Below are 12755 nucleotides of genomic sequence, written 5' to 3'. Positions count from 1 at the left end.
CCTACCATGGCTGCTGGCCGACTGTGTAGGTGCCCATCCCCATTCTTGCCCTCCCCCTGCAGGGGGCACGCTGAAGCCTGCTCTCCTGCCCCTGCAGGTAGACAGTGACACTGTATGGAATGAGATGCACTCCTCCAGTGCTGTGCGCATGGCGGTGGGCTGCCTGGTGGAGCTGGCTTTCAAGGTGGCGGCCGGAGAACTCAAGGTGAGTGTATGGGGAGGGTGCCTTAGCACTGCTTGGCTTGGAGCGGAGGACGGTGCAGCCTTGGCTATCCCGTCAGTAAGGCATGGTCCTTTTAACCTCAACTCTCAGGTGTCAAAGTGGGGAGGAGGTGACAGTTCCAGGGCCAGGTTAGGGAAGTGGGGTAAAGAGGGATCGACAAGATGGCACTAATGTCTGGTGCTTTCATGGGTATCTTAAGGCCAGGAATGGGTCTACCTGCCTGCCCACGTGGCCTATGGCTGGTATTCCTATATGTGTGCAAGATATATATTTCTGATGTTTTCTTCCCCGCTTGGCTTACGCTTTTCTCTTATGTCCACTTGTCTATGGCCACCTGGTCTGCCGGTCTCTCTCTCGTCTCTGTCCCTCTGTCTGCACCTCTTCAGAATGGATTTGCCATCATCCGGCCCCCAGGACATCACGCTGAGGAATCCACAGCCATGTGAGTGCCATTCCAGCCCTGCCCTACTACAGCTGCCCTCACCCCTTCTCCCTCTCAGCAAGGTAATGCGTGTTATCTCTTGCTCATGGAACAAACCTCCGCTAAGGATGACCTCCCTGCCCTTTTCTCCCCCTTTTCTCCAGGGGATTCTGCTTCTTCAACTCTGTAGCCATCACAGCCAAACTCTTGCAGCAGAAGCTGAATGTGGGCAAGGTTCTCATTGTGGATTGGGTAAGTGGCAGGGTGCTGGGGCCAGAGTTAGCCTTCAGAAAGCCCCCATCCCACCTTGCCCCCTCAGGTGCCCAAGCTGGAGCTGGGCCTGACAGCTTACCTTACATCCTCCTGCTGGAGCATTAGTCCAGCCCTTCATTCCCACGGGGCTCCCTCCTCACTGGGAGAGACTCAAAAGTGGTTTCAGTCCCTGGTCCATCTTACAGCCTCAGGCAACTGAGGGGACTTCCTACTTTGAACGGTAGAGACTGCTACCACCATTGCTAGAGCTAGTCTTGATGGGGGGGACACATGGCACTACTAATGGCCCCCTACCATAATAAGAATTAGGATGTCTGTTTCTGTATGTGGAGATACAGAGCTATGGGTTGACTAACTATACCAGGGTTGCTTAGCTTGGGAAACATCCCAAATGTCAGGGCCAAAAGGCACTGGGTTTCAGATCAGGCCTTTTGGCCCCGACACTTCTGCTCTTGCTTCTATGCAGTGCTTCTCAAACCCTGCCCTTCTTGGCAGAAGGCACCCACCACTCCCTGTGAGCCAGGGAAGTAGCCAGGAGCAATCCTCATCAAGGATGAAAACTCTTTGAAACCCACTTTGGCTTCATGTTGATATTGGAGTTTTCTTCAGACTGTATCTGTCTTCAGTTCTGTACTAGCCTTGACGTTGCCCTGCACACTGTGGAGTTGAATGGGCTCTGGGGGAGCTTCCTGAGTGGCACCATGTCTCGGCCCACAGACCCCGGTTAGAGAAGTGGGGCAATACTCTTGTGAACAGAACACAGATGCCTTGTAGTTAATGGTGGGCTGTACCCCCAGAGCTCACCATAGGGTAGGGGTGGAGGACAATTGGAATTTTTTGACCTTTGAGCCAGAACCTGGGCTACTTTCCTGATACTTCCACTCCTCCCCACTAGGATATTCACCATGGCAATGGAACCCAGCAAGCGTTCTACAATGACCCCTCCGTGCTCTACATCTCCCTGCATCGCTATGACAATGGGAACTTCTTTCCAGGCTCCGGGGCTCCTGAAGAGGTACAGCTCCTGGGCTCAAACACAGGGCCCCTCAGGGTGGTGGCAGAATGGGACCTGGCAGGGAGTCCTGAAGGCCCGTGGTGGTACTGGTACCTGGGGAGTCTGGGTTCCTAGTGGGACCATGTCGGCCAACTGCCCCTCCGTGCAGAGCAGAGGTCAGTGGAGTGAGGGCTGGAGACAGGGCTGAGGGTGGGAGAAATGTCTGGGATCCCCATGCAGTAAGAATAATCTCTCCCCCACCATGCTACCAGGTTGGCGGAGGGCCAGGCATGGGGTACAATGTGAATGTGGCATGGACGGGAGGTGTGGACCCCCCCATCGGAGACGTGGAATACCTAACAGCCTTCAGGTGGGGACTGAGAAGGGCCAAGGCGGGGGTGGGAGCCCCCAGCCCCTGACATGGGGAGGTAGTTCTGTATGGGTGGAGGAGGTTGTCTTAAGGGGTGGCCCAGCCTCCCGCCAGGGTCAGCTTGAGCCTCCTTTTACAGGACAGTGGTGATGCCCATTGCCCACGAGTTCTCACCTGATGTGGTCCTAGTCTCCGCTGGGTTTGATGCTGTTGAGGGACACCTGTCTCCACTGGGTGGCTACTCTGTCACCGCCAGATGTGAGCTTGCTGGGGGATTGAGGGAGGTTGTGGGACCATCAGGATGGGGTTGAGTGGGGGTGTGGAGCAGGAATAGATGGACATTGCAGAATTGGGAGGAGGAGAGCTGAGGCAAGTCCAAGACTTGGCATCATCCTGGCAGTGTCCTCACCCATCTCCTTCTGCCAACCCTGGCCTTGAGGGGCAAGTGGGGAGGGGAGCGGGTAGCAGAGAGTTTATCTCCTACTAGAGTCCTAAGGATAGAGCTTGTTGATCCTTTGTTTCAGTGGTAGTCCTTCTAAGACATATAATTGGATTTTTTTAGCCAGTCTGTTATGTTTTGTCTTTAACAGAGCATTTAGTCCATTGACATTAAATTTCATTATGGATATATATTTGGGTTTAAATCTACCATCTTATTTTGTCCTGTTTGTCACATCTCTTCTTTTTCCTTTCTTACCTTCTTTTGAATTGATTTTTTAAAAGCCATTTTATCTTCCTTCACTCATTCCTAAAGGTTTTGGCCACTTGACCAGGCAGCTTATGACACTGGCAGGGGGCCGGGTGGTGCTGGCCCTGGAAGGAGGCCATGACTTGACCGCCATCTGTGATGCCTCTGAGGCCTGCGTCTCAGCTCTGCTCAGTGTGGAGGTGAGGGGTGCAGGGAGGAGGCTGGAGGATATGGGCCAGTACGCCAGGGGCTGAGGGGCCCAGAGGTGCCCAGAGGAAGGGCCTCTTCCTGGGTCAAGCAACACTGAAGACCCTTGGGAAGGTTTTCCTGGGTCCCAAGGACACTTAGTAGCCAGGGAGGACTTTCTGAGTAGGGGTTTCTCCTGCTGTGAGGTCTGAGGCTGAATGGGGGTGGTTGGGGTGGGTGGCAGGCACCACCACCCAAGCTCTACTCTAAACCTTTTCTTCTTTCCCCTGACCAGCTACAGCCCTTGGATGAGACAGTCTTACAGCAAAAACCCAACGTCAATGCAGTGGCCACGCTAGAGAAAGTCATCGAGATCCAGAGTGTGTGGGGACAGGCGGAGGGGCTCAGACTTTGCCAAGGGGGTGGAGCTTATGGGTACTCCAGGGCTGGGGATGTACATATGGGGATTTCTGCCCTAATGCCCTGCCCGCTTCTCATCCACAGGCAAACACTGGAGCTGTGTGCAGAGGTTTGCCTCTGGTCTGGGCCGTTCACTGCGGGAGGCCCAGGCAGGTGAGACGGAAGAGGCTGAGACTGTGAGCGCCATGGCCTTGCTGTCAGTGGGGGCTGAGCAGGCCCAGGCTGCTGCAGCCCGGGAACAGAGCCCCAGGTGAGGTTCCCCCCATGCCCCATCTCTGCCCTTGAAAGCTGGTGCCCCCGCCCCCGCCACTCAGTATCTCTCCCTGTGCTTGTCCTCACAGGCCAGCAGAGGAGCCTATGGAGCAGGAGCCTGCCCTGTGATGCCCTGGCCCCCATTCCTCTGGGCTTCATCATTGTGATTTTGTTTATTTTTTCTATTAAAAACAAAAAGTCACACATTCAACAACGTGTGCCGTGTGGGTCTCTCAGCCTTGCCCCTCCTGCTCCTCTAAGCTGCCTCAGGCTCCCTCCCTTGTGGCCCACATCTCAGCTCTAGAAGTTTGCTTCCTCTGTAGGGCTTGGGGGAGCCCTTTCTGGCCCTTCCTTCACATTGTATCTCACCCACTTTCCCACATTCTGTCCTTTTCCCCCTTGGAGCCTGGGCCAGCTCAAGGTGGGCATGGGGGCCCAAACAGTACCTTCTGGTTCTGGAGTCTCCCTGAGTGAGGAGGGAAAAGGAAGTTCGGTGCCTTGGCTTCAGTTGAGTTGGGGGGAAATGCCTTAATTTCACCCTCCTCCCCTCTCTCGCCTTGGGAGGTTCTGGAGGGTCTCTCTACAGTCTAAGATGTAGAGTGGAGGGGAGGTGGGCTCCTGCCCAGTGATTTTCCACCCTTTCGAAACTCCTCTGTTGTCTTCACCATCTCTGCACAGACCCTTTTTTTCCTCCCAGCCTCAGCACCAAGGGGAAGGCTTGTACCCTAGGATGTGGGGCCTGAGGTCTGTAGGCAAAGCTGTCTTTATACTCCTCAGGGCCTATTTCCCCTTCCAGGGGCTGGAGAGGGTGGGGAGGGATGGGGCTGGGCTCCTCGGTTCTGATGGGTCTAGAGGAGCTGCAGATCCAGGCCTGCTTCCTACCTTACTCTGTTGGCCTCCCTGCCCCTCTGCTGGCACTGCCTTGGGCTGGGGGGAAAAGGTGGTTTCTGCAGGGGGTGCTCCAGGCAGGCTGTTCAAGACCATTGTTCAGGACCATTTCCTAGTCATCCAGCATGCTGCAAGTAGAAGGGTCAGTGGCCCACCTCCCTCCTGGGGATGGCGAGAGTTGGGGCTCCAGAAGGGGCAGGGCCAAAACCTAGAAACCCAGGAAGCTGGAGCTTCCCTTTCTCTTGGCTTCCTTTGCAGGCCACCAGCCCAAGGGAGCTAAGACCAGGAGGGGTTGCTGCCCTTTCTCTTCCCCAAGAGCCCAGCCTAGCCTTGTTTTCAGGGATGGGGGCCCACAGGGCTTCTAGGGAATGCTGTCCAGCCTGCAGGAAACCAAAGATGGGAAGTGGTTCCTAGGAGGCTGAGTCTTCCTCCCTCCTCCTTCCCAACACCACACTTTCTTTTCTTTCCATCCCCAAGGGCCCCACCAATCTGTTTACATATTTATTATCCTAATAGGGGCCTGAGCAGGGTTGAGGGAGCCAGGGGACGGGCAGGAGTCCCACCACCATCAGTTCATTGTGTGCTTGTGTCTTCTGTGTTGTTAGTGTGTTTTATAACCACCTGGGGGATGGGGATGGGGCTAGGCTCAGTGTGCGAGGCCTCCCCATGCTAAGTCCAAGCTCCGGTCCCCTTATCTTCCCTCTCCCCATGACTGGTCTGATTCTCATGTAAACCCACTTCTTGCTTTGTCTCCCTGGATATGGTTTTCAGTTAAGTATTTTGTAACCCGTTACACTATGTGTCCTTGTATAAATAAACTTGTTTCTGCCAGTGCCTTCTGGGGCCAGTGTCTGTGTTCTCTGGGCTCCCAAATGGAGTAAAGGTTCTTATTCCCCATCCTGGGCCAAAAACCTGCTCTTTTTCTCTTCAGTTCCTAGACTAACCAATTTAGGAGTCAGGAGGCTGGGGTGGAAGTGGGTGGGATCTCTTTGCAATAGGTTAAACACTGGATGTAGCCATAGCACTTTATGAGACCTCTCACCCAGCCTAGGTGGTGATGGTACCTAGGGCTGAAGGTCTCAACCGAGTTTACAGCCTTCTCCCTTCTTTTTGACGGCCTCTGTGAAAACAGGGTTGGAGGGAGCGGAGAACAAGCAGTCTGGCCAGGGTTACACTTGCACATATGCAGGCAAGTTCAGCGGAGATGTGCACATAGGCAAAAAAGTCCAGAAGTGTTAAAGGGCTTTATTGGGGCCACTCTGAGCCCCTCACAGTGTTGTAGGAACCCACCAGTCTTGCTGTTGGCTTTGCTTTTTGTGGACATGGGAGAAAAGGCAGGATGATGACCCGCTCCTGGGAGAGAGAAGGCCCTTCTTTGGGGCTAAGACCAGGTACTGGGAGAAGTGGGAAATTCAAGATGAGCAGGGCCTGTTGTGGGACTAGGAGGGCATAGAGCTGCCTCCCGGAGTGTGGAGGTCCCAGGATTTTGGCTTTGTAGGAGGCAACTGAAGTCAAGAAGAACGGATGGGTGGTGCTTCCTGGGCACTGAACATGAGCACCACCCAGGGTACTAGGGCTAGGACCAGGCACGGCCAGAGAGTATATTTGAGAAAATTGAAGATGTAGAAAAGGCTGATCTGAGGCGGGTAGCCCAGCCAATTCAGTGGGCCTAGCAACCCCATAGCCAGCACAAGGCAGGCTATCTTCTGGCCATTTCCCAGGTATATCCGCCGTACCTGGGCGTAGCAGGGAGAATGCAAGGCGATGCCCAAACCAAGGGCGGCCCCTGAGTCGCGGCTCAGGGAGGCAAAGGGCCGGCTGTCCATGTGCACCCATTCGGGCCGCTCACACCACTTGGAGGCTAGGTTGATTGACCTGTCAGAAGGAAGAGTCTTTTCCAAGAGAGGGTTTCCCTGGAACCCAGAAGGCCAATGGCTCTCACCTGCTCTGGGGCCGACCCCCTTGTTCTGCTGAGACCCCAGGACAGTTTATGTTTGTGAAAAGGTAATGTGTCCAAATTTCGCTATAGTGAACCAGAGATCTACCAGCTAGGTACAGGTGAAGCCGGACAGGCCCAGCCTGCCCATGCTTCAAAGTGGAACTTACCATGAAAGATCCAGGCCCAGTGTAAAGAGGGTCCAATAGATGAGGCTGGCACCCAGCAGAAGAGCCAGTGAGGTCAACCCGTAGAAGCTTAGCTCCCGCTCCATAGGTACCCGGGGGGCCATCAACCAGCCCAGGACAGCGCCTAGGGAAGTGGAGTGACAGCAACTTCAAGGAGTTTGGGGATATGAACCCCTCTGAGCAACAGTGCAGCTTGGCAAAACAGACAGACATAAAGGAGGCCTTGGGGTTGGCTATACAATGGGAAGATCCTAGACTGGTCTTCTCATTGCCAATGGCAACCTCTGGGCCCATCCTGTTGTCTCAGTTGCTCACCAGTTATCAGGCCAGCCAACACCTGGTGAGGGAAATGTGCTAAGAGGAAGATCCGGGACAGGCCAACAGCCAGTAGGAAGGTGCAGTAAGCCAGGCTTGGCATCACCCTCACCCAGCGGCTAAAAAGAAGATATGCAAATGGTTCAGAGGGTATTTGGACACAGCTCAGCTTCCCGTAGCACAAATGCCCAGGGTTCCCAGAACTCCAGCTCCCTGGGTCCCCAAGATGCCTGCTGCTGGGTCTTTTGGGTCCAGGGTACCATCACCCCTGCTCCCTCTGGTGAGCAATGCCCAGGCATACCTGTGGGCCCGACTGGCCACCTGGGAAGAGATGGCTGTCATTATGGGCCAGAGGGCTGCTCCTGTGATCATGCAGTGTCCAGAAGGGCTGCCTGTGGGGGATCCAGAAGCTTGTGGTGAGAGGATGGGGGCAAAACCCAGGTGCTCCTGGTGATAGCTCAACACAGCTACATCCCCCTGGCTGAGCAGAGAGCCTTCTCCCAGCACTAGCCCATAGCTCCTCTGCCCTGATGCCTTCCTTGCCCCTTTCTGAGGCCACTGCTTTGCCCTGTGGCTCTACTCTAAACAAGGTGGGCAGCTAACACACACTAGCATAGTTGCTCTCCTCCCAGAATTCAACGTAGTCTTCCTGGGGTTTCTTAAATTACTGTTCCCTGGGCCAGTATGGCTGAGAGGCTGGACCTCTGTTTGGGCCACTCCAGCTGAAAAGTACTCTGAAATGCTCTCTTGAACTCTAACCACACTGAAGAAGAGAGGTTTGAGACTTCTCACCTGGACCAGTTTCACAAGAAGAGGGGAACTGGTGAACCTGAGCTGGGGCCTGGCTGTAGTATCCAGACTCATGGACCCACCAAAAGGGCCTGTCTCCAAACAGGAACCTAGAAGAACGAACAATTTTAAGATTATGTTAAGTACATGCAGAGAGCCAGGGGGACAGGAGAGGGGCAGACAGACATCTGGAGAGCCTGCATGTGGAGTCAGAAAGGGAGTTCAATTCTGTGCCATTACATTGCCATGGTGTTTTATCTTGAAACAGGAAAAAGCACACTATTTTTTAAAGTGATAAGAAGGTAAGAGATCGTGGTGTGTGTACACGCATGCATGCTCTGAGATGCTCAGAAGTCCTACTCTTCCCCCTCCCACTGCAGGGCCAGCTCCGCTCTTCTCATCCATAGACAGCCCAGGACCTGGCTCTCTCTCTCTCTCCCTCCCAGACTCTCACTAACCCTCTTGCTTTCCCCTGAATTACCTATACCTAAATTACTTAGGTAAGCCTCTTATGTCTGAAATGTGAATGAGGAATGAATAGAGGAGGCTGAGAAAGAATAAGGAGAACAAAAATTCAAAATCCCATAGCCTAGCAGGTGCTTGACTGGTCCCTGGGAAACCACACACTGTGAAAAGGCTGCTGTGGCCAGAAAGAAGAGGTGGGAGAGCAGAAGAGATGCTGGCAGGAAGCCAAGTGCTGGGGAGGGAGGTACAAAAGGAACTGCCTCTTTCCACCAAAAACTGAGCCTTATTCACGCACTGAGCGCTCAATACATACCTAGCAGATGAATAGGTTTTTGTCAGGAGGGTCACTGAGAGTGTCTACCAGGAGTGGGAGGGTGGGGAGGTGGTCTGATTCTTAGGGGAACAAGACTAAAGAGGGAGGCTCATACAAACTCTGAGGGAGGAGACAACACAATGAACAGTTAGACAAGAAGAAAACTATTGCACAACTGCTTTTCGGTTTACAGTAGGGGTGAAGGCCTTGCAAAATGGTGTGGAAGGGAAGGTAACTCTTATTCCATTTTTCAACAAGTCATTCCAGCCCATTCAAGGATCTCCTATGAGCATCCTTTCTTTCCCCCAGGCTGGAGATCTGGCAGCAGAGGCTGAGGTGAAGAGAGGTGCAGCTACATGCCCAACGGGAGGCATAGCTCCCTTCTGCACCCAAGAGAACAGGTGGCACAAAGAGATAAGCCCAAGGGCCCCACTCACTTGCCTGGGATTCCTGGCTTCTAAGTCTGTGTGAAGAGCCTATTAGTAAATGAAGGGAAAAGGGAAGAGAGAAAGTGCTCCCTGGAAGGCAATGCTTTAGCTCAGTGCTTTTCACACTTTACTGTACACACGAATTGCCTGGGGTCCTTGTTAAAATGCAGATTCTGATACAGTAGCTCTGCCCCGGGGCCTGAGAGGCTACATTTCGAGCAAGTTTTCAAATGCTTCCTATGCTGCTGGTCATGTTCCGGGGAGCACACCTAAATATGCATGTTTTCTCTGTCCTTAGCAGCTACTGTGAAGCCTGGCAAAAAGCATGCTTCTTAAAAACTATGTCAAGTAAATGAGTGAATAGATGAATGAAAGTGAGTTGAGAAGCAAGGCTTTCAGCTACTTAAGTCACCACAGATGCTTGTTAAAATACAGATTCCCAGCCCCTCCCTTGGAGTTTCTAAAATCAGTGTGTCTGGGATGGAATGGGGTATCTGCATTTTAAACATGCCACTTAAGTGATTTCTGATAAGGCCCTTTTGAGTAACACTGGTCTAATGGATAGGATAGGGACTCTGAGGTCTGAAAACAAGATGCACAAAGATGCTCGAAGGAGAAAAGTCAGGGACCACAGGGTAGGGATGGGAGGTCTTAAGGCTATGGGTTCACTGGTGGTTGCGGGGTGGGTTGGGGGAGATCCAGGCCCTTGAGGCACCTGCTGAAAGATCAAGGCTTGCATAGGACTCAGGGCCCTTGGAGGTGGGGGAACCGCACGCCGGAGGGCTTCGCTATCTCACCACTTGAAGACGAGGTTGAGCCACTCGGTGATGAGGCTAATCCAGAGCACTGCGACGCCCACACGGCGAGAGGCGTAGTATGCCGCAGGGAAGTAGAACAGAAAAAGGCTCTTGGGATCGCCCAGAAAGGTGACCCAGAGCCACACTTTCTCCAGCCAGGGCAGTTGGTTCTGCAGTGCCTCGGCCATCGCGATGCCCGCGCCTAGAGTGGACTCCATGATGATCCAGGAGCCGCCCGGGCCGGGGCCTGTTCTAGGGCGAAAGCCGAGGAGTTCCGACAACAAGGAAACCAACACCCACTGCCCTCCGAAGCCCACCCTCACGAAACCCAGACCCCGCCTTTTTCACCAGCAGCCGGCGCAAACCCCGCCCTGTGTCCCGCCCTCGGCAGTCCCAGGCTCCCGCGATTTGAGCCCTAGCGGGTACGGTTTCCTCCAGCGCTGTTCTCCGGCCTTCCTCTCTACTGGGCAGCGGAGGGGACAAATCTCTGCGAAGGCGTTTCCACAGAGCCCCACGTGGCCGCCGTTGCTGGCACGTGGGCTTCGGGCGTAGAAACAGCTCTCGCTGCTGTTCCGGGTCAAGGGACGGAATAACCTGCGGGGCCGCGGCGCGCCCAGGGTCCCTCCTTGCTTTACTGCTGCGAAGATGGATGTGTAATCTCTAGGGCCAGGATTCCTTCCAGAGTGGAGTTCTCTACTCCAGTACCGCTACCCTCCAAAGATATTCTAAGATCTCTTGTAGAAGAGAGCTATGGACATCCCTCCTCGGCATTGAAGCGGGACCCTAAATTTGTACACACCGCTGATCAGTCCCGTGCCTTCCTCCCCAAGCCCAAGCCCCTCTATCGCCCGATTTCATCCACAATTGATTTGGAGACTGACCTCTTAATTTTGAGGGGTCTTCCCTAAAGACTTTCGAATATAGGACAGTCTTAGTCCTACTTCCAGTTCTAAGCTGTCTTGCCCCCTTCTTTGCATCCTCTTGCCTTCCAAAACTCTGCTGGGGCAGATAAACCATGAGATAGTAAGTGCATTGGTATGGGAAGAGGGGAGGCACATACCGCGACAAAATTTGGAATAATCTTATGGAACAACACACAGATAATAGAAATCTCAGCTATTCTAGGCGATATTCTGTCTAGGAGCAGAGGTTAGGGGTGGAGGAGGAGACCAAGTGGCTCCTCAGTTCCTTCCTATCTCGAGCAACTTTGTTCTTGGAGAGTTTTCTGATGGGTGAGTGAAAATGAGAATGTAAATCTGGGTTCTTGTTAAGAAATTAATTTCATGAATTAAAAAGGCATGAGGAAGGGAAGCTGGATATAAATCTCATTCTACTTCCTTGCTAAATGTTTTCCAATTTCTCCAAGGAGAAAGCCTACATTTTCTACGTCTTTGAAAGTTTGTCCTGGCTCTAGCCAGACAACCTTCACCAGCTTACCCCTACACTTTGTTTCATAATATTTTGGAGCTACTTTATATCCCTTGAAATCATAAAGCTCTCTCCTCTTAGGTGTCCTGGCACATGCTGTTCCCTCTGCCTAGAACATAGCCACTCTCTTTCCTTACCCGTCCTTCAGGTCTCAGATTTTTCACTTCCTCCAGGAAGACTTTCCTAACAGTGCCTGGCAGTTACATATGAAAACCTAAAATCACAATGCCATATAAAAAGTGGAGTGGCAGTTACATACGACTTATCAAGGGCCAGACATGAAAGTTCTCTGAAGAAAACACAAGTATGAGGAAGAAGTAAGTTTATTCCTATTAAATGATAGTACTAATATACAACCAACAGGAAGTTGATGTCTCTTGCAGGGCAAGGAAACACTTTTGAACTTTGTTCAGGTTAAGCAGTGCCAAGGCTGGCCCTCTGCCTCCCTCTGGCCTAGAGAAAGGTCAACCTGTTGCTACACATAAAGCTTCAGAATGTCTATATTGGGGGGGCGGTAGGTAGGTTTGGGGTGGAAATTGGTGATGATAGGGTTTGAAAAATCATCTGTATAGTACTTACACATACTGGCGGGGGGGGGGGGGTCCCACACTCTTGCCCCAAGGCAACTTTTGTTACTACCACTGCTCTTCACTTCCACCCCTGGCTTTTTAGAGAAGATGGGAGATGGAGAAGCATCTTGAGTTCTAAAGGTGATGGGTGATCATGGAGGAACTACCATTTATTTATTTACTACATGCCATGCATTGATACTCTTTCTCTCATTTAACCCTACTTTATGAGGTATTACCTGATATAGTATAGTAGTAAATAGCACTATTTTTGGAAACAGACCAAATCCTTGCTAGTTGTGCGACCCTAGGCAAGTTTAGTTTCTCTAAGATTTAGTTTCTTCATCTGTAAAATGAAGATATTGTTTCCTACCTCAAAGTGTTGTTGGATGCTCAATAAGTGTTAATATAGAAGAAATAATGAAATAGGATCAGGTTTAGTAATTTGCTCAGTCATGTAACAGCAAGTAGTAGATTTGGGATTTCGATTCCAGTTTAGCTAATTCTATAGCCAATGTTATTTCCACTACCACTTTGTGACTAGAATAATCATTTTGGGCAAGTTTAATGTTTAGTCTTCTGGGCCTCGGATTCCTCATAAGTAAAATATAGAGTTAATCAAACTCTTGTGTGAAGGTGTACACATAATGGAGAACTGAAGCTCCTTCCTCCTTTCCCTTTTCAGTCCACGTAGGTCACTTACCTTTGACTTCTAAAACGAACCCTGCAAGCACGTTACCAAGCGGGCGCAGCTGCACAAACATAATTATTCAGATTCCCCTTCATTTCCTCTTCTTTCCTCTACCACCTTG

General features: G+C 52.0%; 2 protein-coding genes across 15 annotated transcripts in view; one reads left to right on the top strand and one right to left on the bottom strand.

Annotated features, from left to right (window-relative positions):
- The window catches only part of HDAC5 (histone deacetylase 5), a 35902-nt gene extending 30351 nt beyond the window's left edge, over positions 1-5551 (top strand). For 8 of the 9 annotated variants that reach the window (XM_025045581.1, XM_025045578.1, XM_015588045.2 and 5 more), the window contains 10 exons: positions 98-205; positions 610-665; positions 809-896; positions 1813-1932; positions 2184-2281; positions 2421-2539; positions 3036-3169; positions 3451-3535; positions 3660-3825; positions 3917-5551. In XM_025045581.1, coding sequence (XP_024901349.1) covers positions 98-205; positions 610-665; positions 809-896; positions 1813-1932; positions 2184-2281; positions 2421-2539; positions 3036-3169; positions 3451-3535; positions 3660-3825; positions 3917-3956 — 1014 coding nt within the window. In that variant the 3' untranslated portion in view covers positions 3957-5551. The remainder of the gene's footprint in view (positions 1-97; positions 206-609; positions 666-808; positions 897-1812; positions 1933-2183; positions 2282-2420; positions 2540-3035; positions 3170-3450; positions 3536-3659; positions 3826-3916) is intronic. The other variant, XM_025045580.1, reaches the window with a different exon arrangement.
- Positions 5552-5940: 389 nt separating this feature from the next.
- On the bottom strand, positions 5941-12748 carry G6PC3 (glucose-6-phosphatase catalytic subunit 3). Of its 6 annotated transcripts, none has more exons than XM_015588056.2 (8): positions 12647-12747; positions 10828-10942; positions 9947-10198; positions 7947-8053; positions 7456-7546; positions 7155-7273; positions 6822-6963; positions 5941-6590 (listed from the first exon to the last, which is right to left on the bottom strand). In XM_015588056.2, the coding sequence occupies exons 3-8, from the start codon at positions 10162-10164 to the stop codon at positions 6227-6229; spliced, it is 1041 nt and encodes a 346-aa protein (XP_015443542.1). In that variant the 5' UTR covers positions 10165-10198; positions 10828-10942; positions 12647-12747; the 3' UTR covers positions 5941-6226. The 6 variants fall into 6 exon arrangements, with proteins under 6 accessions (XP_015443542.1, XP_024901350.1, XP_015443546.1 ...); XM_025045582.1 differs by having other exon boundaries at positions 10828-10945; positions 12647-12744; XM_015588060.2 differs by lacking the exon at positions 10828-10942 and having other exon boundaries at positions 12647-12748.
- Positions 12749-12755: the final 7 nt, after the last annotated feature.

This window comes from Pteropus alecto, unplaced genomic scaffold (genome assembly GCF_000325575.1).
Source record: "Pteropus alecto unplaced genomic scaffold, ASM32557v1 scaffold313, whole genome shotgun sequence".
Lineage (NCBI taxonomy): Eukaryota > Metazoa > Chordata > Mammalia > Chiroptera > Pteropodidae > Pteropus > Pteropus alecto.
This window is presented reverse-complemented; position numbering and strand designations above follow the sequence as displayed.